The 27,567-nt window shown below is 43.4% G+C and overlaps 2 protein-coding genes across 3 annotated transcripts in view; both read right to left on the reverse strand.

Annotated features, from left to right (window-relative positions):
• The window catches only part of Pdrg1 (Pdrg1 prefoldin-like subunit), an 88,729-nt gene that overhangs the window by 33,073 nt on the left and 28,089 nt on the right, over positions 1-27,567 (reverse strand). Inside the window, exon 2 of one of the 2 annotated variants that reach the window (XM_080274481.1) lies at positions 429-526. The exons of the other annotated variant lie outside the window; for it this stretch is intronic. The gene's annotated coding sequence lies outside the window, so the exon portion shown is untranslated. The remainder of the gene's footprint in view (positions 1-428; positions 527-27,567) is intronic. 2 annotated transcript variants of the gene reach the window in all.
• On the reverse strand, positions 15,572-16,712 carry LOC145402335 (G patch domain and ankyrin repeat-containing protein 1 homolog). Its single transcript, XM_080274479.1, has one exon. It carries the CDS (start codon positions 16,710-16,712, stop codon positions 15,600-15,602), a length of 1,113 nt encoding a protein of 370 aa, XP_080130605.1. The 3' UTR covers positions 15,572-15,599.

Below are 27,567 nucleotides of genomic sequence, written 5' to 3' on the forward strand. Positions count from 1 at the left end.
CCTCTTCATAATAAAGACACTTTCATTATGTAAGTATACTTTCTTCCACTCTTTTGAAAGTTTCTCTTACTTATATATTTTCCTTCACTGATTTCCAGACTCTACAAACCACAGTGAACTACTGTAAAAAAATTATGAGTTATGAGGTTGCTGCTGCTGATGGTGTGCAGCAAACCTGAACCCTATCTGATTGGTAATTCTTTACCACATGGGCACGGCAATTCCATATTCATCACTCATTATCATCCAATCCTCTGTCGCCCAATGAGAAGTGTTGGAACCTGGAGCTAGGCAAGCTGGTCCTGATATTTAAGATGAGAGTAACAAACTCATGATCTCAAGGTAAGTAATTTTGGTACATAAGCAACACAGACAGTTAACTGTTCCATTGTGAGTGCATGATGTGATTGGAAAAAGACAATATATACCTATTTGGGAGTATTTAAGGAGGCGGCCAGGTCACCCATGGCAATGTTTAACGACGATCTCTCCGACTAGCCACGCTGTTTACCAACCATCACTCTGACTGGAAGCATCGGTGTATCCCGTGTCAAAGCAATGTAAAACAATTATTTAACCAAACAACCCAACCAAACCTCATTTGCGTCAGACAACCAACTTTCACATTTAAAAGTGTCTGTCAGGAACATTAAATATGGCCGACTACTAGCAGATGTCAGTGGAATATTTACGCATTCTAAATCATCATTTATAGCTTTCAGAGGTAAGTTTATTAAAATTCCCAGTGGTTGTGGTAATCCAGGAATAATGGCAAGTAGCCTGTGAAATACTCATTTCAATAGAAAATATGGAAAAGCCATGCCTGTTTGGTAATGAATTAATATTTGATCAGCTAGCTTTTAGGTATAGTAAATACTGAATATTCCATTAGCTGTTCATATTTAAAAATAAGTTTAGTATGGATTTAACTCTGAAACATGCAACTGAAACTATGCCAAAATATTACCATACTGAAAATAGAATGATCCATCACCAATTCAATATATTTAGGGCTTACCCGCCCCGTCCCGACTGATTTCTCACCAATAACCCCGCCCCCCAATGCCGGCAGATTTTCATCTTTTTTTTGGCTCAAACCTCCGCTTTTTATGAGAAACATTGGAAAATACCAAAATAATTGCTTACCTGAACTTATAAGTGCACTATACAGGTCTCCCGCTGAACTCCTGGTACTATCTTCTCTCGTTGCGCGCTGCTGCTGTCACGTTTTCTATGGTAGGGGTTAGTATTGCGAACCACTCAGAATGGGTAGATATTTGTACTTTTGGTATGAATTAAATGTAGTACAAGAATATATTGGTTTTCAAAAAATAATATAGGCAATTTAAGTGTTGTTTCACTGACCAAACACACCAAAATAGCCAAATTCTTGTACAATTGACTCAGTGTGACTGTTGTTTCAATTTACATTCTATTTTTTCACCTTACATTATACTTTTCCACAAACATTATACCATTATCACAAATTGACAGTCCTTACTAGTGAGTATTATATATTGCAAGCACACACAGTATCAGTAATGTACTAAGGTGTGGTATTCCTTGAAACAGGGCTCTATGCACAATCCAACATTGGAACGGCAGTGTTGCCGCCTGGCGGCTGGTAGAGAAAGGTCTCCCACATATCCCTACCAAAAACCACCCATGAAACTTGAAAAATGTGCAAGTGATGGACCTCATAATTGCAGAACATACTGGTACATCATCAGGATTAAGCTCGGAAAAAGGTTGTGACGTACCCATGGGTTGTCGGGACGCTACGGGTTAATACAGTGAACTTCCGATAATCAGACATCTGATGGTTCGGAAAACCCAATGGTTCGGAATTTTCAGCCCAGGGTCATTTTTAGTTTTTGGGGGTAAAAAATCAAGAAAATTGGGAAAAAATAAAAAAATATCGAAAAACAGCCACAAGCAGCATGCAGAACTATCCAATCACACACCCACGCCGACATTCAGGAGGTCCTAGATGTTATTTTTTTAATTGTGTTTTTAACATTTTCAGGTACCTGCTTGATTGTCCAAAAAATCTGATAATCCGGAAGGTCTGTGGGCTACTGCATTCCAGATTAAAGGACTTTTACTGTAATATCTCTTCCATGCCATGATTCAGCATATGGCAAATTACAGTGCTCCCTTAACATCCACGGGGGTTAGGTAAAAGACACCCGCGTGTTAAAAATCTGCAGATATCTTGTCTATCTATCTATCTATTGCCTGATGCCATAATCCCGTTAGGGGTGGCCATTTGACTCTGAGTTATTTGTTTTACAGGAAGGGGCACTAACCCTCCACCAACCCACTTGATGACACGTAGGGAGCACGTAATTGTTTGGTTATATGGTTACCACCCAGCGTTGTAAATGGTTTCTTGGCTTACAGGATATCTTGTGCCCCCTTTAAAAACACCCCTGGACCCCCCTTAACCCTTTGGCTGCAGTGGCTGTGATGACAACGTACTGACTGTGCTCACTGTGGAGAAATAGGAAAAAAATTGTGTGTTTTCAACTTGTATTTTAACCCACTTATCGTTAATCTTGAGCTAAAATTTTTGTCAGACAAATGTCAATCTTTCTACTATCATTTGCCACAAACTGCATGTCCATAGGCACTCCAAGCACGGAAAACGATTTGAGAGAATACAAGGTATGTTTTGACTGTATGACACAGGAAATAACCCAGAGGGGTGGAAATTTCCAACAAAGCACAAGATTTTTTCCATATAAAATAGGGTTAAAGCCACATTACCTCATCACAGTAATTGCAATAATATAAATAAAACACTTCTTGTCTATGATTTTGTTACGATATTCCAGTGTTTACATTAGACTCTAGTGAAACAGTAACGACGTGAGGAAAATCATAACAAACTTTATCAAACTTCATGAATGACTTTTATTACCACTTACTTTTATAAAGCTTATTGTGTCATGAGTCATTTCATAGCATAGCTGCACAATTTGCAACCACAAAAATGTTTGATAACTAATGTGCTTTGCATCATAACTACTCTGATTATTGCAAGAATATCATTAAATCACTTGTATTTTATCACAGTAATTCACATAATATAAAATAACACTTTCAGCCACTCTCGTATGATTTCAGTGCGATTTGGTTGCATATTACCAGAGAGAGAGAGAGAGAGGAAAGGGAAGGCAGCATATTGGTTTAGACCAGCTCATCGAGGGGGATGAGACAGAGAAAGAGAGAGAGATAGAGAAAGAGAGGGGGGGGGACAGCAAACTGGTTTAGACAAGCTCACTGAGAGAGACAGAGAGGGAGAGAGAGAGAGAGAGAGAGGGGGGGGAGGACAGCAACCGGTATAGACCAGCTCATCGAGGGGGATGAGAGAGAGAGAGAGAGAGAGAGAGAGAGAGAGAGAGAGGGGGGGGGGAGGGAAGGGTAGTAAACCGGTTTAGACCAGCTCATCGAGGGTACATGGAAGAAAGAAATACAGTACTCTCTCCACTATCTGATGTAATACAGCCAAAGGCATGTTCGGAAAGTGGGTCCGTCCGGATAATGGGCCCCTGCCTCCTTGACTGGTACTTAAGGACCCTAGCCCAGAATAACTTTGAAAGCCACCTAAATAACTCCCTACTGGACATACACAGCACCTATTTAAGACCCTATTCACACCATTAATGCATCTAAAGCATGAAATAAATGAAAAGGAACTAGAGAATGAGGAATTAGAAGTCTATCTATCCACTGCCAGACGCCTCAATCCCGTTTGGGGTGGCTACAAACAAAATGCCTCCAAGTCGCCCTGTCCCCCGCCATTTCACTGCCCTGCTCCCAACTCACACCCCCCTCTCCCATATACCTCTCCACCCCATCCCTCCATCTCATCCTCGGCCTCCCCCTCCCTCTCCTCCCCTCCACCTCACTCACATACACCGTCCTTGTCAGTTTCTCGTTCTCCATCCTCTCCACATGGCCAAACCACCTCAGTGTGTTCCTCATAACGCTTCCCATCACATCCACATCCACACCACAACGCTCCTTTATATCCTCATTCGTCAGCCTGTCTCGCCATGTGACTCCACAGGCTCCTCTTAAATAACTCATTTCCACTGCTCTCACTCTTGACTTGTGTCTTTCCAACAACGTCCAAGCTTCACTTCTATACGTTAGAGTTGGTATCACAATACTGTCATGTAGTAACTTTTTCACTTCCATGCTCACTTCCCTGTTTCTTATCACTGCTTTCAAAGAACCAGCAACCTTTCTTCCCTGCTGTACTCTTTCAAGCACTTCACCTTCCAAACCTCCATCATTACTCATCACACTACCCAAGTACTTAAACGTACTCACATTTTCCAATTCCTCACCATCCAACCTCGCTGTACATTCACTGACTTCACCTCTCTCAAAGACCATAACTTTACTCTTCCCTACATTCACCTTTAGATTCTGTTTCTTACACATTCTCCCAAACTCATCCACCAAGCCTTGCAGCTCCCTTTCGTCTTCACTCAACAACACAGTATCATCTGCAAACAACAGTACAGAGAGTTTCCAAACACTATCCTCTCTCACCAGGGCCACTCCAACATCCACTACCCTACCTTGTACCTCTTTTATTACCCCATCCATGTACAGATTGAACAACCATGGAGACATGACACATCCCTGTTTCAACCCAACCTTCAAAGAGAAAAATTCACTTAGTTCACCATCCACACGCATTGCAGCCTTAGCACCATCATACATACTCTTCACAGCATTCAACAACTTTCCATCTACTCCATATATTCTTAATACTTTCCACAATCCTTGTCTATCCACCCTGTCATATGCTTTCTCCAAATCCATGAAAGCCGCATACAACTTCTTTCCCTTCTCTAGAAACTTTTCCACTAAAGATCTAAGAATGAATATCTGATCTACACAACCTCTTCCCTTCCTAAAGCCTCCCTGTTCTTCTCCAACTAATTCCTCTGTTCTTTCTCTAACTGTGTCAATAAGTAACCTACCATACACTTTCCCTCTAATATCCGAACGCCCAATATCCGAACATCCCCACTAACCGGACATAATCGTCCCAGGATCCAATATTCCCAAAATGGTCTGGGGAAAAAAAAAAAAAAAAATCCGCCCGTAATTTGAACTTGGCGCGTCATTCCTCCAACGTCCAATAGAGCGCCGCTGCATCCTCCCCACTTTCCGCCTGTCTCTCGTCGCGAGTGCACGCTCATCGTCATGGCTGCCCACGTGCTCGCTTTTGTGGTGGCGCCTTGCCTGCTGCAGGCACTCCTGCTGCTCTCATGCCTCTTATTAGTGTGTGAGATGATGGCCCCGCTGCCTGAGAGGAGGAAGAGAGTGGTGCTGACTCTGGAGAAGAAACGGGAGATATTGGAGAAAGTAGATGCGGGGTGGTCTTCTTCCGCATCCTCCGCGAGTTCAACCTGGCCCGATCTACTTTGTTCGATATCAAGAGATCCCGAGACAAACTCATGCAGTACACGGCTGACTTCTCGTCGAGAAGCAAATGCAACGTGGAGAGGAAGGTGATGTTTACTCCCAAGTTTGCTGAAATCAACCGCTCCACGTTGATCTGGTATCGACAGCAACGTGCTGCTGGTGTGATGGTACGTGGTACGGAGCTGAAGGCTGCTGCTGAGAAGTTCGCCAGGCTTTACGACGCCCTAGACTTCATGGCATCCGAGGGTTGGCTCTTCGCGTTCAAGTTACGGCATGGCCTTACCAACCGTAAAGTTCATGGCGAAGCTTTGGACGCTAACGAGGATGGAGTTGATGAGTTTCGGCACAAGGTGAAGGGCTTGATCGACAGGAAGGAACTCACTCTCGGTCAAGTCTACAATGCTGACAAAACTGGTTTATTCTATCGCTCTTTGCCAATGAACACTCTAGCCGAGGAGACGGAGAAGCGTGTACCTGGCCGCAAGCTCTCCAAGGAACGGATATCTGCTTTGTGTTGTGCCAATGCTAATGGCATGCACCGGCTTAAGCCCGTTATTGTTGGCTGTGCAAAGCAGCCTTGGTGTCATCGTGGGGTGATGGATGTCCTTCCTGTCGTCTGGTACCATTCTTTGAAGGCATGGTTTACAGCTCAGATCTTCAAAGATCTGGGCTGTAAACCACTTCGTCAAGGAGATCATACATTACCAGACGAAGACACTTGGAATCCCAGGCGACCAGGTAAAGGCCCTCCTTCTCCTCGACAATGCACCTGCCCACCCATGCGACAAGGACTTGGTGGCTGAGAATGGCCGGATTAGGTGCATGTTTCTGCCACCTAATACGACTGCTCTCATCCAACCAATGGATCAAGGAGTGATCGTGGCAACAAATCGCCTATACCGAAGGAAGTTCCTGGACGAGGTGATGGTTGTTCTCAAGGACAAGGACAAGCGCAGGGAGGGACGGGACACGCGAGGCCAGCGGACTTTGGAAAACCTTCGCCGCTACAACATCAAGTCTACAATCTACAACTGGGCCAGTGCATGGAAGGAAGTCCCTGTCAAGACTCTAGAAAATGGTTGGTCTCGTATGCTTCTCGGAACGGATGTGGAGCACGATTTTCTAGGTTTTGACGTGAATGACTTCCATGCACGGCTACGTACGCATGGCGACGATGTTGATGTGGACAATGTGCGTGAGTGGTTGGATGACAACGAGGGCGATCCTGGGTATCAGACATTGTCTGATATCGAGATCGCATCTTCAGTTGCAGGTGTCAGTACCCAGCTTGAAGATTCCGACGAGGACGGTGACAATGATGCGGACTCCTCTCAGCATGACACTACTCCAGCCATCCCCAAGCTGAGCGCACTCCGGGAACATCTAGTGTTCGTTCTCGACTACCTGGAACACCCGGACTGCGACAGGGAGATGGGGCCCTTGGGACTTGTGGAGGAAGTGCGTGCTTTCAGGCAGCGCATCATCAATCGTCAGAATCATCGTTCCTTGCATCAATCAGTGACTGACAGTTTTTTCAGGCCCGTGACCCCTGCTGTGCCCAGACCTGGCTCCATTCCGTTGCTTCCCCAAGACAGGCCCTCATGCTCCGAGCCACAGCCCAGCACATCAGCCACGGTGGAGTCACCGCTCGACGAGAGTTTGCGTCTGTCTTCAGAGTCATCTGCAGTGGGTACGCCATCACTACGACCCAGCGACGCACCCCTAGGTCACCTGTCAGTGATACTCTCGGACTCCGACAGTGATTAAACAGCAAAAACTTCTCCACTAGACCACACGGGAATTTACAGTGTTGTGCAGTGAAAAAAAACAGTGTGTTGTGTTACGGATTTAGTCGTGAGTGAGAAGACAATTTTGGAACAAAATTTAACGTAAATAGACTTGTTTGTTTTTGCTTTAGAAAATGGTTAGAAGAGTGGGAAAAGTTAAAGTGCAGAGTGCAACACTTAGTAAGTTACAATGGAGCATAAGTTAGACTAGAGTGCGCACTGTGAAGAGAACGGACTTCTGAGTGCGATTGACTAAGTTCAGTGCAGGACTTCATGAACAGTGTACTGCAAGTGCTTCAGGAAATCCTTCTTACTGTCAGAGTCCGAGAGGAGGCGGTTATTCATCGAGATGGCCATGGACTTGCTGTAAGTAGGCAGAATGTTTCATACTGTACTTTTTTCCATACCATACTTACCTCAAACACCTCATTTCACTCTTTAATGTCCTTTATTGGTGTAAATAGGGTGTTAGGAGCTATGCATGTGCAGTAGGAAGGTGTTTTTCTGAGTTAGGCTAGGTTAGGGTCCATAAGTACCAGTCCAGGAGCCAGGGACTTGTAAGTACCCAGAAGGTTGAATATTGTATGAACCTACCTCTAAAACCTCATTTTATGCTTCTTTTCCATTTATTTCAGACTTTTATGTGCCTTATTGGTGTGATTTGGGTCTTAAATAGGTGCCATGCATGTCCAGAGGGAGTTGTATAGGTGTTTCTCTGAGTTTGGGTCCATAAGCACAAGTCCATAAGCTGGGGCACAATATCCGAACAGGACCACTATCCGGACCTGCATATGGCTCTATTATGTCGGATATTGGAGGAATTACTGTACTAAGAAGACAAATGTCCCTATGATTACCACACACTTCCTTTTCCCCTTTTCCTTTGTACAAGGGAATAATTATACCTGACCTCCAATCCTCCGGGACTCTAACTTCCTCCCAGGCCAATCTACACATCTTCCACATCCATTCTACTACAATCTCTCCCCCATGCTTCAGCATTTCACCACACACTCCATCAATTCCAAGGGCTTTCCCCAATTTAACTTTCTTCATTGTTTCCACAACTTCTATCCTACTGATTTCTTCCTGTCTTCTCACCTCCCTCCTTCTCCCAGCCATTCCCCAGCCACTTATACTCGCATTACTTCCATCCTGTATGTTCAACAATTCCTTACAGTGTTCTCTCCATCTTCTCACTTTTTCTCCCTTCTCCACTAGTAATTTACCATTTTTATCTTTCACTCCCCTGCTAACCTCACTTCCACCCTGTCTTACTCTCTTCACCTCTTTCCAGAACATTTTCTTACGGTCCCTCCACTTTACACTCAAATTCCTTCCAAATTCCTCATCCACTCTCTTCTTACTCTCTCTTACTAATCTTTTCACCTCTCTTTCTTTCTACATATAACTCTCTCTTCCGCCTCTCAACTTCTTCAACGCCCCTATTTCTCATCCATTCATTGTATGCATATTTAGCAGTGTACAGGGTACTTACATCATGTCTATGGCCACCTCCTCTAAGGCTCTGGCAGTGGTGAAAATGCTCTTGAAGCATGTACAGTAATCCAGCGTTGTGCTATACAGTAATCCCTCCACTATCCGATGTAATAGAGCCAAAGACATGTCCGGAAAGTGGGCCCCTGCCTGCTGGACTGGTACTTATGGACCCTAACCCAGCCTAACTTTAAAAGCCACCTAAATAACTCCCTCCCGGACATGCAGAGCACCTATTTAAACCTATTTAAGACACTATTCACACCAATAATGGACATAAAGCATGAAATAAATGAAAAGGAACCAGAGAATGAGGAATTATAAGTGAGTAAGGAAAATACTTAGCAATGTACAGGGTACTTACAGCACGTCTGTGGCTGCCTCCTCTAAGGCTCTGGTAGTGATGAAAAAGCTCTTGAAGCACGTACAGTAATCCAGTGTTGTGCTACACTTAATTCTTTGCACTGTGAGTTATAATTGTTTAACACTGCACATTCTGTTCTTAATTGCGCCATGCCAGTTTCAACTGCCACTTTGCACTCCACACTTAATCCTTTGCACTCTAAATCCCAATTTCTTAACACTGCACAACACTGTAAATTCCCATGTGGTCTAGTGGCGAGGTATTGCAGTTTATTCACTGTTTATTCACAAAAACGAGCATGTGCGGTATCCATTGCAACGAACATCTACCCTTAACAGTAGTTAGGCGGTAACTGAGGACAGGGTTCCCAGATCTGAGCACGGCCACATTACCAAGCTCCTCAATTTTCATTACCAATTTTAACTTTTCATTACCAAACTCTTAAAGGATGCATTTATTCTTCACTAATTATATGTACAAATGGAAATAATCACTCTCCTTATAATCAGCAGCATGTTTATTTTTGCCCTATGTATGCTAGCAGATTAATCAGAGAGCAGACAGTCCATCATCTCCATTTTCTATATCTTCACACATGTGAAAAATCTGTTTGGTAATGAATCATGCTGATTCACTACCAAATGAACTTTTCAATACCAAATTGGCCCACATTTGGTAATGAAAAATAACAAATGGCAACCCTGACTGGGGAGGGGGGGAGGAAGGAAGGAAGAGGTGAAGGGGCCATGCATAAACAACAGCTGTTTGGCACCGCGTGGTGCCGTGCACCGATTTCAAATTACAAGTGGGAAAAAATTCAGATTTCAGGGGGGGGGGGGGTTCGAAGGTCCAGGCCCACAATGTCAGGTAAGTGGGGAGTCCGGGAAGTGGGTGTCTGGATAGTACAGAGATTACTATTCTTTGCATTGTGAGTTATAATTGTTTAACACTGCACATTCTGTTCTTAATTGCGCCATGCCAGTTTCAACCGCCACTTTGCACTCCACACTTAATCCTTTGCACTCTAAATTCTAACGGCCGTATGCTTAAACACATATGGAGAGGCCCTACATTGGTCCCTGCTTTACACACTAAGGAAAGCACAAACAAGCCCTCAATTTTTACACGGTGTGCTAAGAGAACATTAAGGGAAAGGGGGTGGTTGGTAGCCCTGTGTGACCAGTTGGTACGTCGGAAGTGCTCCCGTGGGAGCGCCGTGACTATTCTTGTCCAGACAACGTCAATCAGCACCAAAATAAAATAATTTTCCATCATTTTTTTATATATCCGCACTTATTTGTAAGTATACTTTATATACTATTATAGTAGTAAACTTTTCAATCAATACTTATGTTGTAAATATGATAGTTAGCACTGGAGATAGGTCAGGTTAGGTTAGGATAAATTTGGTAAGGTTACCTTAAAACTGGTTAGGTTAGCTTAAAACAAGTTAGGATAAATAAGGCAGGGTTGAATTACGAAAATTTATGTTAGGTTTGGGTAAATGAGCACTGATAAAGGGCAATTTCGCTGAAAAATAGCGTTCTAAGATGGCGTTTGTCAGTCTTTGCGCACAGATTAGGATAAGTTTGGTTGGGTTAGCATAAAATTGGTTAGGTTAGTCTCAAATAGGTTAGGTAACGTTAGGAGAAATAAATTTGGGTTGTTACGAAAGTTTAGGTTAGGTTTGTTTAATTAGGCCTGCAAAGGTAATTTCGATCGTATATGGCGCTCTAAGATGGCGTCCATTGGTCTTCATGCACAGCAAGATAGTGGCTGTCCATGAACAATCACCGCTTTTTAAAGCACTTTTTACCATATTTAAAAGAAACAAAAACCACTAACTTGAAAACACAATTCGAGAGTACATGAAGAATTCCATGAAGGGCTAAAGCAAGGAAAAAATTCAAAATTATGTGGTCCTATGTCTCCTTAACGATTACCAAGAATTATGAATAGAATGCTGCTGAAATATAACAAACAATGATATAAGAAAATGAAAAACAGTTTGCGGTGCCTAAGATTAAAATGCAATGATGATCCAATGCTGGCACGACGCTTCATAGTTTGGCCTATGAGCGAAGAACAGTACCTATCTCGTTACATATATTAACATATATTATTACCTTTAGCACTGACTGGACGTTCTATATTCAGTTAAATCACATGAGTAACGTATAAAAGTGGTTTGCACATGTCAATTTTAGGATCTCGCCTACTGTCAACTACTCTTAAAAAAATAAAAATGACAGTGCGTGTCTCCGCCAGGGCAGAGATGGGCCCGGGTTTGACCTACTACTCGGTAAGGTACAGCCCGCGTGTTTTAATAACCAGCGGTTCAGTTCCCGTGTATGTTTGCATTGCATTTTTAGCAAGTTAAAATATTTTTTACATAAACTATTTACATTATTCTATGCGTTCTGGAGGTACAGAGTTACTTTGTTACGAATAATTAAATGTAGGGTTTGCAAAAGCCAAGCATTCCTTCTCTTTAAAAAATGTTGGAACAACCCTACATATTGAGGGAAGTCTTTCCCTACTTAAACTTTTAGCATACCGTTTTGATATAGGGCCCTTAGGAAAGGCCCTACATTAGCTTTAAGCATATGGCCGTAATTTCTTTACACTGCACAACACTGTATATTCCCATGTGGTCTAGTGGCAAAGTACTGCAGTTTATTCACTGTTTATTAACAAAAGCGAGCACATGCGGCATCCATTGCAAAGGATATCTACTCACGACGGTGGTTAGGCGGTAACTGGTGAGAGGGGAGGAAGGAAGGGGTGCAGGGACCGTAGTAAACACATCTGTTTGGCACCGCGCGCCAATTTCAAATTACGGGTGGGAAAATATTTGTTTTTTTGGGGGGATTTTTTTCTTTTTTTTTGGCCATTTTTGGGTTCCGAAGGTCCAGGCCCACAATGTTCGGTAAGTGGGGAGTCCGAAGGTCCAGGCCCACAATGTTCGGTAAGTGGGGAGTCCGGATAGTATAGGGATTACTGTACTCCCAGCCAGCCCATCCTAACTTTTCCCCTGATGAATTAATGGCAAAATAAATGAAGTGGCCACAAGGAAGAGTGTTATATTTGATTCACTGGATAATGCCATCACTAAAACAGCCATGAACTGAGCCTGGGATAATGTTACATTTGCAGTGAGTTCAACGAGATAAAATGCTTTAGTGAAGCCGGCCCTAGTACTGTATCCACCTGTGGATGTTTAAATCCATTTATGTTATATCCACCTGCGAATATATAAAACCGTGTATGTTAAAAATGCAGATGTTAAGGGATGACTGTAATGTCCTGTACAGTATATTACTTATGCAAACAATCATTCACTCATCTGATGTAGTGCTCCCTATTTCTTCCTTCCCCTCTCTCATTCTATACCTGTGTCTGACCTCCTCCATTCCTGACTTATTCTATCCTGTCATTTATTATTACAGTCAAGTCACCTAATCCGCGGCAATTAGAGACTGGTACCTACCCGCGGATTATAAATTCCGTGGTTTATAAAGTTAAGAACCAATGTGAAAAAAGGATATTTAGTCTGGACCACTGTGGAACCCCCCCTACAGCACCCTACCTACAACTAACTAGCCAACAGCAAACACAAACAGACAATCTTAGAAATATCTGGTATTCAATGCATGTATTTAAACTTTTGAGATTTTCGCCCCTCCACCGATTGTGTCTGTGCCAGATTCAGCCGGGCGCACATACAGCGTACCAGAGCACAGAGATATTCGTACTTATTCGGCCACTGTACGCTAACTTTTTATGGTAGACTAATGAATCTGGTACTGTTTTAAAGCTGAATAGGTGCTCTTTATCGTAATATGGTTGAAAAAGGTAAAAATGATACCTAAAAGGCCAATAGGATGAGTAGAAGTTAGCCAAAAAGGAAAAATCGCTCACCTTTCCATGGAAAAATATTTGTAAAAAAAAAAAAAAGTTTTAGAGTTACATGAAATTTGATAGCACCATGTCAATCCACAGTAAATTCTCTTTCTATTGATATACAGCTTATGGCAATTTATGTTAATTTTCACAGAGAAAAGCGAAAGTTCTTGCTGTCATCATCCATCATCCAGTCCTACACTGCCCCATGAGGAACGTAGGAGACCGGGGCTAGGCAAATTGGTCCTGACATTTAAGATTAGAGTGACCAGCCTCACTCATCCGCTCTTGCTGTCACGCTGGCAAATATCCATGCTGGTAATACCAATAGTATTCATGGTAAAAACCTATTTATTATGCATATGTATCTGATGTACTCGTCAATGTAAAAACAAACAGTTGGAAAAAGATACACAGGGTAGTGTATGTGGAACAAGACCAGGAAAAAAAAAAAAAATGTTTTGTATGACTCAAATTCGAGTCATCAGGATCTCAACGGTTGGATTTATGATGACGCAAAATCGTGTCGTTGGAATCTCAAAACGTTAATGGAAATAAACAATAATTAACGGGCCTCACCTGACTCCGAGGGACAAAAATGCTTATGTGTGCAAACTTCTCTCCATCTCCACTTGACAAATAATGTCCAAACGCTGCTGATAACTGAGAGGAGCCTTCTTCTTGGACCCCAGCTGGGTCAAACGTCACCTTGAGGGGTTGGGGCCATCCATAACAAAGCCCAAGGAGAGGTAACCTTCACACACACACACACACACACACACACACACACAAAAGAGGCCAGGTAGCGATTAGAACTCACAGGGGAACACACGTAGTTGGTGGTTGGCGGGATAGGGAACAGGAGGTAAACAAAACATGGTAGCTGTAGTGTGCACTCTTGCCACCAGGGCCGGGCTGTGACTGGCTGCTGGGTCTAGGTCGTATGTGATTGGCTACCAGACGCAGAATACATCACAGGTGTCCGGATATTATAAATCTCCTCGGAAATGAGCCACTCTGGAACCTACAAACCGCGTGTCTCGTGTTTTTTTCTGTGGAATAAAAAAAAAATAGGGAATGGTTGGGCAAAGTACAGTGGACTACAAATCCGCGGCTTACAGATACACGAATTAGGAGACGACTGCACTCATCTTTCCACTTCAAGAGGCTCTACACTGAGTGACAAACTTAATGGTTTCCTGTAATCCAGGAAACCATTTACAATGCTGGGCGGTAACCACATAACCTAATTACAGAGTGAAGTGGAAGGAGCCTGCTATGGTGCCCTCGTTAACCGGGTGGAGAGATACAAATGCGGAGTCCATCAAAGAACCAATCCTCTACATTATTCCCCATAACTCACTGTGGCAAGGCACTGTCAGCTGCAAAGGAACACTGCTCCAAGGCATGGGATGGTACCTCAGTGGCAGCTGCTTGTCTGCGGTTGATGGGTCTGCTCGGCCAGACAGATCGGGGTTGATCAACAACAATGATACACCAATATTAGGAGACATACATAATATTTTATCGTTATATGGCCAGAGGCGTTAATTCCAGAAAAGGTTGCCACAAACATATCACTTCCATGCCACCCCATTCACTGCCATCAATCTGCCCCTCCCAACTCATAACATCCTTACCCATTTACCTTTCCACTCTTCCTCCTCCTCATCTTTGGTCTTCCCTTCCATCTAATTCACGCACATTCTTCTAGTTAATCTCACATTCTCCATTCTCTCTTTATGGATAAACCATCTCAAAGTACTTCTCATGCTTTCCTGTGCATCCACATCAACAATGCGATTCTCCTTCACTTCCTCATTTGTCTGTTTCTCCATGAAACTTTAACATGCTACATTCATATAACACATTTCCACTCATCTCAACCCTTTTTTCAATAAAGCCCATACTTAACTTTCATACACTTGAGTGCAGATCACAATACTTTCATGCAACAATTTTTCATACTTCCACATTCACTGACCTATTCCTTATTGCTGCTCTCAGTGTATGTTACCTGGAATATTTCTTCCCCACTGTATTCTTTCAAGCACTTCATCCTCTAAACAAAAGAATGCCATACTAAGGTGTAACATCATCATCATCATCATCATCATCCGGACCTCCTCTCCCACCCTAGGGCAGGGTGAGGAGTAGCACATCCAGACAGTCAAGTCTGCCCAGTCCAATGGGCAACACTTCCATTCACTCATCATTCAAGCCCCTGGAATTCTGGTTCTATCTGATACGCCAGAAAGATTCACCACATTCCGTACCTTTACAAAAATATATCCGACAGAGTAACATACAAAATATTCTAAAAAGAAAAGGGCAAGACTCATTTGAAATTGCAAAAATATGGTTCTCAATATAAAAAACGTTAATCCTCAAAATGAAAAAAGTAATAAATAATATTACCTCAGTTTTAACCATAATATGGACTGCCTAATTATACATATAATACTAACTGTTATGCCCACTGGTATTACAGTAGTATGTCTGACAAAATACTTCTCAGTAACAACTAGGAAAATTACCAGGTTAATCACAATTTTGTCAGCTAGCCAAGAGCACATCATTATGAAGATTGAAGCATGTTAATAATCTGGATCATTCAGTTCTCTCCTCAGCTCCATCTCTTTCCTCTTCTCTTGAGACTTCTTCCTTTCCATTTCCCTCTTGCTTAGGGTGCTCTCCCTCTCCCTTCTCTCCCCTGGCTTGCCAACCCTGACAGCATTTGTATCAGCTGGTCCAAAGTGTGTTACTCTGGGTGTGGTCTTCCGTTCACTGCCAAAACCCTCCCTGTCTCGCTTCAATACAGTCTTGACTGGGAACTTTGCCCCTTGGCTCCTGGGCCCTAAACCCTTCTCCTCATCCCACCCTTGGTTTAGTAACAGCTTGTAGCCCCGGTTGCTGGGAGGGATACCATACATCGTCCGCTGTTTGGCAATACCTACACTAAACTGATGGGCAATTGAAGATTTGTGTTGCTTTTCTGTTTCTTCCTTCACTAGCCTATTACAAACTTCACAGAAAAATTCCTTAACTTCCATTCCCTTTGTAGACCAACTCTCTTGCTGTTTGGCCCCAGATGCTCCTCCCTTACTGGCTGAAATCAGCATTTCAACTATATTCTTATGGCCCTTAGTCGTGGCCAGGTAAAGGGCTGTGTTGCCCATACTATCACGCACCCCAATTCTGGCCCGGGCTTCTAGCAGTACTTCCACAGCTTCCTTTGCTCCTGCACATGAAGCAACCATCAGGAGTGACCACCCAAACTCATCCTTTGTATTTACATATAGCCCACCATGCAGTAAGTTTCTTAGGCCAGTGACATCATTGTCTTGTGCAAATTTCATGGCTCTGCATATTGTTCTGGTGCACTGCCTTTTGGCTCCACACTCTTCTTTTTCACTATGATCACTGTTAGATCTGGTGCCATGATCTTTTGTTTTTCCTCTGTCATTACTGGCATTTGTGGCATGTCTGACTTTAGCCTTCCTAGTTTGATCCAAGTCACTCTCCAGCAACTCCTCATAAAACCTTTGAACCCCTTCACCATCAAGTGCAGGGAAAACCTGTATCTTTCCTTGCTTTTCAGCCTCATCCCCTTTTCTTGTGTTATCATCCTCTGCCTGAACAAAAACCTTCCACTTGATATCTGCTGTGGCCAATGCTTTCCAGTTTGGATGAAGATCCCCACTGTCCATTCTGAAAGTGAAAAATGAGGAGTTAGCCAGTTTAACACAAAGTGTTCAATTACTGATGAGTTCATAGTAAGACAGTACTGTACAATATACCAGTGAATTAGATACAGTGTAAACAAAACTGGCTAACTCCTGAGTATGGTATCGTAGTCTACTACAGGCCTCAACAATGCAAAATAATCTCACTATATATGTGCAGCAATATTACACCTATTGTAATGCATTTTGGCATTCAGTACTGTACTTTACAGATTGACAGTGGGAGGAGTGGAAATGAGTTAGCTAAGTGACAAGAGCACATGGAGTTAACTGGAGAGATAGAATGAGAAAGAATGAGTAATGTGGTGTTGATATGGATAAGTTCGAAAGTGTTAAGAGTACAGGCACCTTGAGATACGTACAGGTACCTTGAGATGGTCTGGCCATGTGGAGGGAAAAGAGGAAGTGACAACTCTGAGTGTATATGTGAGTGGAGTGTACAGGAAGAGTGAGTAATGAAGACAGAGGATAAGATGGAGGGATGGGGTGGAAAGGTATATGACTGAGGCTGGTGTGAGCTGGAATGAGGGTGACATGGATGCAAATAATTTGTGGCCACAACTGTGATTCTGGTGGTTTAAATGTGAAGAAGTTCCCTTTAATCTTTAAACTGCAACATTCCTTCCAAGAACAACGATCATATGATCGAAACACTACTCCTGAAGGCCAAAGTAAATTTTGAATTGTTTACTTCCATACCTTACTACCACTGTCATTGAAGTTCAGCCACAGTAAGTATATTGTCACTACAGTTCAACCTCATTAAGCAGATGATTGTTTCTTTTATATTTTAATCCTTATCACCCCAAATCATCATGCCTATATGGAGAGAGAGAGAGAGAGAGAGAGAGAGAGAGAGAATTTTCAAAACAAATCAATACTGCACATTATGGATATGAATATGACTGAAGGTAACACTTTCATGCTGTCACATGAGCTCAGCCATGGTAAGCAAATGATTTTCTTGTTCTCATATCACTCCATACTACATTCACATGAAAAACGTATATTCAGAACAACTTATAATTGCACACCAGGGTCATGGATAAGATTCGAGGTGCTGAAGTTTGAACTTATAAGCTCAACAAACTGAATCTGAATAACCTCCTTACAGATATTTTGCTATACTTTACAGCATAATAATTCTAAGCACCCGTAACTAACAAGTCAGACTGATGAGCGTGTTATATAACCATGGCTATTCAGTATACACTATGTACAGTAGAGCAGTGTAACAGATCAACAGGCACAAGTTTTCTACAATGGACCACCCTAAATTAAAAAACGAAAAGAAAACTTCCCTGTAACAAGTGCAATATCTCTTTTTTTTTGCATGTGAAAACTGGGAATTTTGCAATTTAGCCAAAGCTTTTGGACATCAACTTCCCATGGTCTTGAGACATCATTGTTCCATTACATTGTCCCATAATATATATATACTATATATATATATATATATATATACAGCATATATATATATATATATATATATATATATATATATATATATATATACTCAATCCTCATAAATTGTGTGTTCATAAATCACGGATTCGTAAATCAAGGCTAGGTGGCCGTCAGACTGCCGGCAACCTTAAATCACTGTTAAGTCACGAAAATCGAGGCTCTAGGCACCCAAGTTCCGAGGAGAACCATAAACCGCGGCATTCAAATTGAAAATCGTGACCCAACAACCAATCACCACGCATCCCTGGTGGAATATGTGCATGCCAACGCCGCCATGTTGTTGTTGTTCTTGTCCCACCAGTCCACACATACAGACCGTCGCCGTGGAGTACAAGAGTTACCTGCCTTTTTTGTGCAACTTCCCCCCACCTCCTACCTGCCATGGCCCCTCTCGACCCACCAAAGAAGCGCTCTAAACAGTATGGCGTCAAGACGCTGCCACAGTTGTTGTACTGTCAACGTTTGGAGCTCATTCGTCGTGTTGAGAGGGGAGAGAAGTTTTCAAAGCTGGCGAAAGAGTTTGGGAAGAAGTGCTGAGAGGTTCTAAGTTCTTCCCAACACCACCCCACTCTATTCACTTAACCCCTTAACCGCGGGGCGTCACTTTCGTGACGCTTGGGAGCAAGGGATCATACCGCGGGGCGTCGCTTTTGTGATTCTGTGTTATTTTGAATTCACCCGGGCTTCCAAGTGGGGGCTTGTATCATCTATCAGTACTGCCAATGTCCAACACTAGTCAGCACTCCTAATCTCATCTGTACTCCCATCCATTGTTGACAATTTAGCCATTTCTCCCCGTTCTTGACTCCCCTCCCTACCCCCCCTCCATTACCCTATCCTCTCGCCTGCACGGCCATGCTACGCTAAGTAAATCTTCCCTGGAATTTTTCACTGATTTCATCCATTGAAATAAGCCCTATGTCCTATTCTTATACCAAATAATATATACAAGAAAGAAATAAGGTAAGTGAGAGTGCCAAACACCTGGAATTGGCTAATTATCACCTGACAACACCTCACGTGCACTCGTTTGCTAATTTTCACTGTTTTTTTCCCCTTGAAATATGCCCTATAATCTATTTTCGTAATAAATATACATGTAAGGAGGGAAGGGAGAAGCCTAAGTGATATTTACATTCACCTGGAACTACCTAATTTATAATGTATTGTCTAGATTTCCTGCCAATCATATCAGTGCTAGACTTAGCTGTTTCAAGAAGTAATATTGGTAACCCTGAATAACCCCTTAGCAGGCCTCCACGCTAGCCCTCCGTTATCAGGTTACTCTCAACTTCCGAAGTGAGAGTACGTATGTTTCTTCTTGCTGACTTCAAGGCCTTTTTTCACCCCCATGCAAATGGCCCTGTGACCTTTACCCCCTACTAAACCTCGTGTGGAAAGAGGTAAAGGGCTGACAATTGATAAAAGAGTGACTACGATCTTTCTATTGAGTAAAACAGTGCAAGTGGAATTGTAAATAATGTGTAAATAATGTGTAAACAGCAAGTGAAAGTAATGAATGTAAATATACGTGAACAATGGAAAACAGTTTTATAAGTTATTTCAAGTGACAGTGCACAACACAGTGTAAATAAAATAGAAATGTAAATAACGTAAATAAAATAGAGAACGTAAATAGAAATGTAAATGAGTAGTATTATAAGAATACGAGTATATACCCTAGGAGTAATGAAAGTGAAAGTTCACTCTAGCATGTCTGAATGCTATGAGTTATGAGAGTGAAGATGAAAGTGACATTCACTCTCAATGCCAGTATACAGGACGAGAAAGTGAATGCTACGTATTTTACTGAAAGAAATTGAATCCCTACAGTGACAATAAACTAATACTACTGAAGGAAACTTATGAATAAAGACTGTAGATATATATAAGTGTTATATAGTAATAGAAATATAAAGTGTGAGGGGTTTTATGAATAATAAATGACAGACTACTAAGAGCGAACTAGTGCCAGTGCGATGATCAGACGCGCTCGTAATTTCCATTGCTTTCACAGTGTTTTTTTTTTTTTTTTTTTTTTTTTTTTTAGTATGGATCCCAAACTACTTGAAAATTGTAGAATAGTGTTTATAGTGTTTGTATCTGGCTGTGGTAATCATATTACGGGTTGTCGGGAAGTGTAAAGTGGAGACTTCGTTACCCTACTTCAGAGGTCTCCACAAGTCCTACGGTCACTGACGAAGGCTCAACAATCATTCCAGGAGAAAGCTGAAGGTATGTGCCATAAGCATATGTAATTTTACTATTCTAGGACTAATAACTGATTTTTGGCAAATATTTTTTGAGAGTCTGTCGGAGCCCAAATAACCCCGCAGCACACGCAAGTCATTGGTAAACAAGCCCGCGGTGTAGGGGTTAAGCAATTTAGTCGTAGGATTAAGGTGAATGAGGATATAAAGGAGCGTTGTGGTGTTGATGTGGATGTGATAGGAAGCGTTATGAGGAACACACTGAGGTGGTTTGGCCATGTGGAGAGGATGGAGGGTGAAAGACTGACGAAGAGAGTGTATGTGAGTGAGGTGGAGGGGGAAAGAGGGAGGGGGAGGCCGAGGATGAGATGGAGAGATGGGGTGGAGAGGTATATGAGAGAGGGGGGTGTGAGTTGGGAGCAGGGGAGTGAAATGGCGGGGGACAGGGCGACTTGGAGGCGATTTGTTTGTGGCCACCCCAAACGGGATTGAGGCGTCTGGCAATAGATAGATAGATAGATTAAGGTGAGATCCCGTAACATGGCTTATTTCTATTTAATACATACACTGAGTATTCCTAAATTTGTATGTTTGTGTTTGATGGTGCCTAGATAGGTATAGGTAGGGTGCTGTGGGGGCGGGTTGGGCAAAGTCCAGACCCAAATTAATTTTTCACATAAGAGTTTCTATTCATAAATCACGGAATTCATAAATCACGGCAGTGGTCCAGACCCAAATTCCCGCGATTTACGAGGATTGAGTGTGTGTGTATATATACTATATACAGTATATATACTGTATATATATTTATACACTCAATCCTCGTAAATCGCGTGTTCATAAATCACGGATTCGTAAATCACGGCTAAGTGACCGTCAGACTGCTGCCAACCTTAAATCACTGTTAAGTCACGAAAATCGCGGACCTACGCACTGAAGTGGGCCTTTTCCAAGGAGAATCGTAAACCACAGCATGGGCCGAAAAGGGTAGTACTCCCGAGGGGAATGGGAATGCTGGTGATAGGGAGAGCTGGAGCTCCTGTTTCACTAGCTATCTAACCATCCCCCTTTGCTGACCTTTTCTGTGTGACAGTAACATGGAGTGTAGACCAGCATACTCTCCCAAACATTTCCTCTAACTATCTATGCACTACACCACATGCACTTTACATTTCACACAACGTATCCTACTACGTTACAGGGGTTGGCGCCAGCAAGGGCATGCGGTCAGAAAACTTTGCCACTGCTACCTAGTAGCGGACTTATGGGGGGAGGGGTGGCGGGGGTTTCGCTGGCATAGATCGTGGGTCCAGGGCGAGATGGGGCTTGGGCCTGTGCTAGAGGGTACAGGGCATTGTGGTTCCCAGGCTGCCGCTTCCGCCCAACAGAAAGGGGCCCGAACCTGGGAGTAGCGCCCCAGGAGGCTGCCCTATCAGTGGGTGTATAATGGCGGGATAGTTGCAGTGCCAAGGCGCGCTTGGAGGGTGTCCTTGCAGCTGTCCTGGCAGGGTGCCCCGAGGCCACTACCACAGCCACTGGTAAGCTGGTGGGCTAGGGGTCCCAGATCCATTGCCTGGACCTGGGACTGTGCAGTAAGTGGGACCTGTGCTATGTCTGTCCCCCTTTATTAATACTGAAGATGACAAAACAAAATAAGTTTCAAAGCAAGCCTGAGGACAGTAAATCGCCCATGGGGATGAGGGTGGGTTCATGGAATATGGGAAGTTTGAGGGGAAAAGTGGGGAAAGTTGTTGAGGCTTTCAGTAGGAGGTGGGTGGATGTGGCGTGTTTGCAGGAAGTCCGGTACAGGGGTGGATCAGCCAGAAAGATTGTTGGGAAGGACTGTTGCTATAAGTTGTTTTGGCAGGGGGGTCAGACGGATATGGAGGTGTTGGTGTGATGGTTGCAGAGAAATGGGTGGAATATGTTATGAATGTTTTGAGAGTAAGCGATAGGATATTGATAATGAAAATTCTGTTGGGTAGAAAGACAGCTGCGATTATATCAGCATACGCTCCACAGGCAGGATTGGATGAAGCAGAGAAAGATAGATTTTGGGATGATTTAACACGTGTAGTGGGTGGTATGCGGGATGATGAGATGGTGATTTTGGGAGGGGACTTAAATGGTCATGTAGGTGAAGCAGCACAAGGTTATGAAGAAGTACATGGGGGATGTGCATATGGTATAAGGAATGCAGAAGGGGAAAGGATACTCAAGTTTGGGGAGGCAACGGACATGATTGTGTGCAACACATATTTTAGGAAAAGAGACAGTAGGTTAATTACGTATGAGTCTGGGGGAAATGGCAGTCAGATAGATTATTTTCTGGTTAGGAGGGCCAATAGGAGGTTAGTGAGGGATGTTAAAGTTAGAGGAAGTGAGGAGTGTGTGCAGCAGCACAAACTATTGATTTGTGGTATGGTGCTTAAAGAACAAGTGATGAAAAAGAGGACTTATGTACCTAGGAGGAAAATATGGAAGCTGAAAAACCAAGTAGTAAGGGATGCCATCTATAGCGAGTTGAGGAGAGTGGTGGCTGAACAGGGAGCTGTAGACAGAGGCGTTAATGAACAGTACAGAACAATTTCTTGAGAGTTACTGATGTAACATGCAGTTGGACAAGAGGACCACAAAGACATAAAGTAACTTGGTGGTGGGATGAGGGTGTAGAAGCTGCAGTTAAGGAGAACAGAAGGCTTTTCTGGGAATGGACGAAGGGTGGTAGCAAAGAGGAATATTTGGCTTCCAAGCATAGGACTAGAAGAGAGGTATACAGGGCAAAGTCTGAGTCACAAAGACTATTACTTGATAACCTAAATCATGCGGAAAGGTAAAATATATTTAGGGTGGCAGGTCAAGTGAAGAGGGATAATTGGGATATTATAGGTGAGCAGTGTGTAAAGAATGATGAAGGAAGCGTAGTGGTGAAGAGTGAGGATATTAAAGATGCATGGAGAGAGCATTATAACCGGTTGTTGAATGAGGAGTTTGACTGGGACAGGGAAGGTTTGGAGCCAGCAGATCCAGTGTCTGGCCCTTGGCCTTTGATTGATACTGCTACTGTGAGTAAGGCAATAGGCAGGATGAGGGTGGGGAAGGCAGCAGGTGTGTCTAGGTTGACTGCCGAAACGTTGAAGGCCACAGGCGATATAGGGGTGAGTTTAGTCACTGACCTGATTAATACGATTATTTATGAGTGTGTTGTCCCAGATGATTGGCTGAAGAGTGTAACTGTACAGTAACTCGTCAAAATTACGCAGCGCCTTCCGCCAGGCGCGCAATACTTATGGCCAAAAAAGAATCACCCATTTTTGGGGGTAAAAATTGAGCCACAAGTTTGCGCCGCGAGCATGACATCACGGTAGCCTGAGGCCTTCCGAAGCACTGGTTGGTTCCCGCCTCAGTTGCCCACAGGCTACCTGAGAGAGAGGAGCTCCGCCGCGTCTCCCTCTGAAATTGCGCCATTTTTTACTGAGTGTCCCGCAGTGTTTTGGCTTTCGCCACTTTGTTATGGCACCTACCCATGAACTATCGAGTGAAATCATATCCCAGATCATTGCTCTAAAGGAAGCAGGCCACCAGACAAAGGAAATTAGTGAATTGGTTGGTGTGGCACAATCGACAGTGCGTCGTTGGTCTGCGCGGTTTTGAGTGGAAAACAGTGGTGAAATTCCCACAAAGAAGCTGCAGTCTGGTAGGCCCAGGAAAACTTCCCCAAGGTCTGATAATGTTTTAAAACGTGCAGTGGAGTTTAATCCTCGTGTAAGTGCAAGAAAAATAAAGGAACGCAACCCGGAAGTGTTTGGTGAGGTGTCTGTGAGAACTGTGTCTCGTAGGGTTCATGAACTTGGTTGCACAAGTCACAGGCCTGTGAAGTAGCCTCTTCTCACAAAGAACCAGAGACTTCATAGGCTTGCCTTTGCTAATAAATATCTCCACTGGGGTGAGGAGACATGGTTGTCAGTGTTGTGGTCTGATGAGGCAACGTTTAGTGTAACCTGTAACAGAGGAGCACGTGTGTACCGACACAAAGGTAGTGACCCACTTGACCCACGGTACGTAGAAAGCACAGTTAAACATCCTGATTCACTCATGGTATGGGCTTGTTTTTGGGGGCAAGGTTTGGGGAAGCTTGTTGTGCTTCCAAAGAACATTAGAGTGAATCAGGATGTTTACCTGGAGCTTCTGTGTGATCATTTACCAGACTCCTTTGAGCTAACAGGTGCTCGAGTGTTTCAGCAGGACGGTGCACCTGCTCACAAGGCCAAATCAGTCACCAAATGGCTTCATGACTGCGAGGTCTCATTCATGAAAGACTGGCCTGGAAATAGCCCAGACCTCAACCCAATTGAAAACCTCTGGTACCTTGTAAAGAAGAGTCTCCAAGGGAAGGACGTGAGCTCTCTGCCTAAGCTGGAAGCTGCAATTCGTGACTCCTGGGAGAAAAAACCCCTCCAGCACCTCAGGAGCCTCGCCCTTTCACTTCCAAGACGTCTCAGGTCCGTGAAGAAGTGTAAAAGGATACCCTACGAAGCACTAAAGGTAAATAAAATGCATTACTTATATCTTCTTCCAATGTTGAAATGTTTGTTTCGTAGTTGGGACGCAGGGCGCTTCATACTTCTGACGAGTACTGTAAATGTGTATAAAGGGAAGGATGATGCCCTGGAAAGAGGAAATTATAGAGGTATAAAGCTTTTAAATCAGATAATGAAGGTAATGGAGAGAGTTTTAGAAGGTATGATTAGAGAAAGAGTGAATATTGATGAGATGAGTTTGGGTTTATGCCAGGTAGGGGGCCACTGATGCTATCTATACTCACTGTTCGACAGCTTCAGGAAAAATATATTGGAAGGGGAAGGGATCTTTATTTTGTTTTTGTTGATTTGGGAAAGGCCTTTGACAGAGTCCCTAGAGAGGTGGTGAAGTGGGCAATGAGAAAGCTTGGCTTGGAGGAGTGGCTGGTTAGGGTGGTTATGGCTACGTATGTGGGTGCTCACACCCAGGTAAGAGTGAATGGAGATTTGAGTGATGAGTTTTCTGAGAATGTTGGTGTGCATCAGGGGTCAGTCTTGAGTCCCATGTTGTTTATCATAGTACTTGAAGCCCTTTCACGTGACTTTAGAGACGGACTCCCGTGGGAGTTGTTGTATGCTGATGATTTGGTGTTGATTGCAGAGAATGAAAGGGAGGCGGAGGAAAGGTTTAGGATGTGGAGAGATGGTATGGGGCACAAGGGTTTAAGGGTAAATGCAGATGAAACAAAAGTGATAATATCTAGGGTTGGTGGCAGTACTTTCAAAGAAAAGGGAGAGTGGCCACGTGCAGTTTGCCACAAGGGCGTGGGAAGTAATTCCATCTTGTGCGGTGTGTGTGATAAATGGGTGCATAAGAGATGTAGTGGTATCAGAGGTTGATAAATGGGTTCATAAGAGATGTAGTGGTATCAGCGGTAGACTGCGAGATAATGCTGATTTTATGTGTATTGAGTGTCGGGGTGAGCAGGTGGAGATTGTCAGACGTGAAAGGATTGAACTTGCTGGTGAATCTCTTGAGTGTGTGGAAGACATGTTGTGTGCTGGAGGTGGGGCTAGATCTAGCTCTGTGGCTAGGATGAGAAGTGGTTGGAAGAAGTTCAGGAAGCTCTTGCCTCTCCTGACACTGAGAGGACTCTCCCTACGTGCTAAGGGGTCTTTGTATGCAGAATGTGTTAGGAGTGTAATGCTATATGGTAGTGAGACCTGGGCAGTGAAGGAGGAAGATATTCGCCGGCTCAGACGTACAGAAATGACAATGATTAGGTGGATGTGCAGTGCGTCCCTGCGTCCAAGGCCTGGAGGGGCTGGGTTTGCAATGGAAGAGTTGAGAGATAGGATAGGACTGGAGTGTATTGGTGTTGTGATGAGGAGAGGTAGATTGAGATGGTTTGGACATGTGGAGAGGATGGGGGATGATAATTGGGTGAGGAAGGAGGTTATGAGGGGTAGACTGAGAAAGACATGGGACGAGGTCATTAAGTGTGACCTCAGGGTTATGGGACTGAACAGGGAGGCTGCAATGGATTGTGCAGCGTGGAGAGCCACCATTAGGTGACCAAGGCCGACACATGCAAGCATGTTGGAGCCTTTAAAAACGAAATGAAACGAAACAATTCAAACTGAAAATCGTGACCCAACAACCAATCACCATGCGTCCCTGGTGGCAAGTGTGCATACTAATGCCGTCATGTTGTTGTTGTTCTTGTCCCGCCAGTCCACACACTACCGACTGTCGCCGTGGAGTACAAGAGCTACCTGCCTTTTTTGTGCAACTTCCCCCCACCTCCTACTTGCCATGGCCCCTCCCGACCCCCCGATGAAGTGCTCTAAGCAGTATGGCGTCAAGAAGCTGCCGCCATTGTTGTACAATCAACGTTTGGAGCTCATTCACTGTGTTGAGAAGGGAGAGAAGTTTTCAAAGCTAGCGAAAGAGTTTGGGAAGAACGAGTGCTGAGAGGTTCTAAATTCTTCCCAACACCACCCCACTCCATTCACTTATGCAACTTCGCCATAGGATTAAGGTGAGATCCCTTAACATTGCTTATTTCTATTTAATACATGCACTGAATATTCCTAAATTTGTATGTTTGTGTTTGATGGTGCCTAGATGGGCGTAGGTAGGGTGCTGTGAGGGCGGGTTGGCCGAAGTCCAGACCCAAATTAATTTTTCACATATGAGTTATTATTCATAAATCACGGAATTCGTAAATCACGGCAGTGATCCAGACCCAAATTGCTGCGATTTACGAGGATTGAGTGTGTATATATAAATAGATAGAAATAGATATATATAGATATATAGATAGATTGACAGATATACATATATATATGTATGTATGTAACAGCAGCTGCTGTTTGCAGATGATACTGCAATGGTGACTGATTCAGAGGAGAGATTGAGACAGTTGGTAGAGGAGTTTGGAAGGGTGTGTGAAAGGAGGAATTTGAAAGTAAATGAGAATAAGAGTAAAGTGATGAAGTGTACGAGGTTGATAGATGGTAGGGGGATGAATATAGTTTTGAATGGTGAGTTGCTTGAGGAGGTAGATTGTTTTAAATATCTAGGGTCACATGTTGCTGTGGATGGAAGAATAGATGCAG

The sequence above is a fragment of the Coenobita brevimanus genome, chromosome 57, assembly GCF_032717465.1.
Source record: "Coenobita brevimanus isolate Jiangsu-jjx chromosome 57, ASM3271746v2, whole genome shotgun sequence".
In the NCBI taxonomy this organism is placed as follows: domain Eukaryota; kingdom Metazoa; phylum Arthropoda; class Malacostraca; order Decapoda; family Coenobitidae; genus Coenobita; species Coenobita brevimanus.

Coding starts and splice junctions, on each gene's coding strand:
- LOC145402335 (XM_080274479.1), bottom strand. CDS start 16,712: ATGGACAGTGGGGATCTTCATCCAAACTGGAAAGCATTGGCCACAGCA.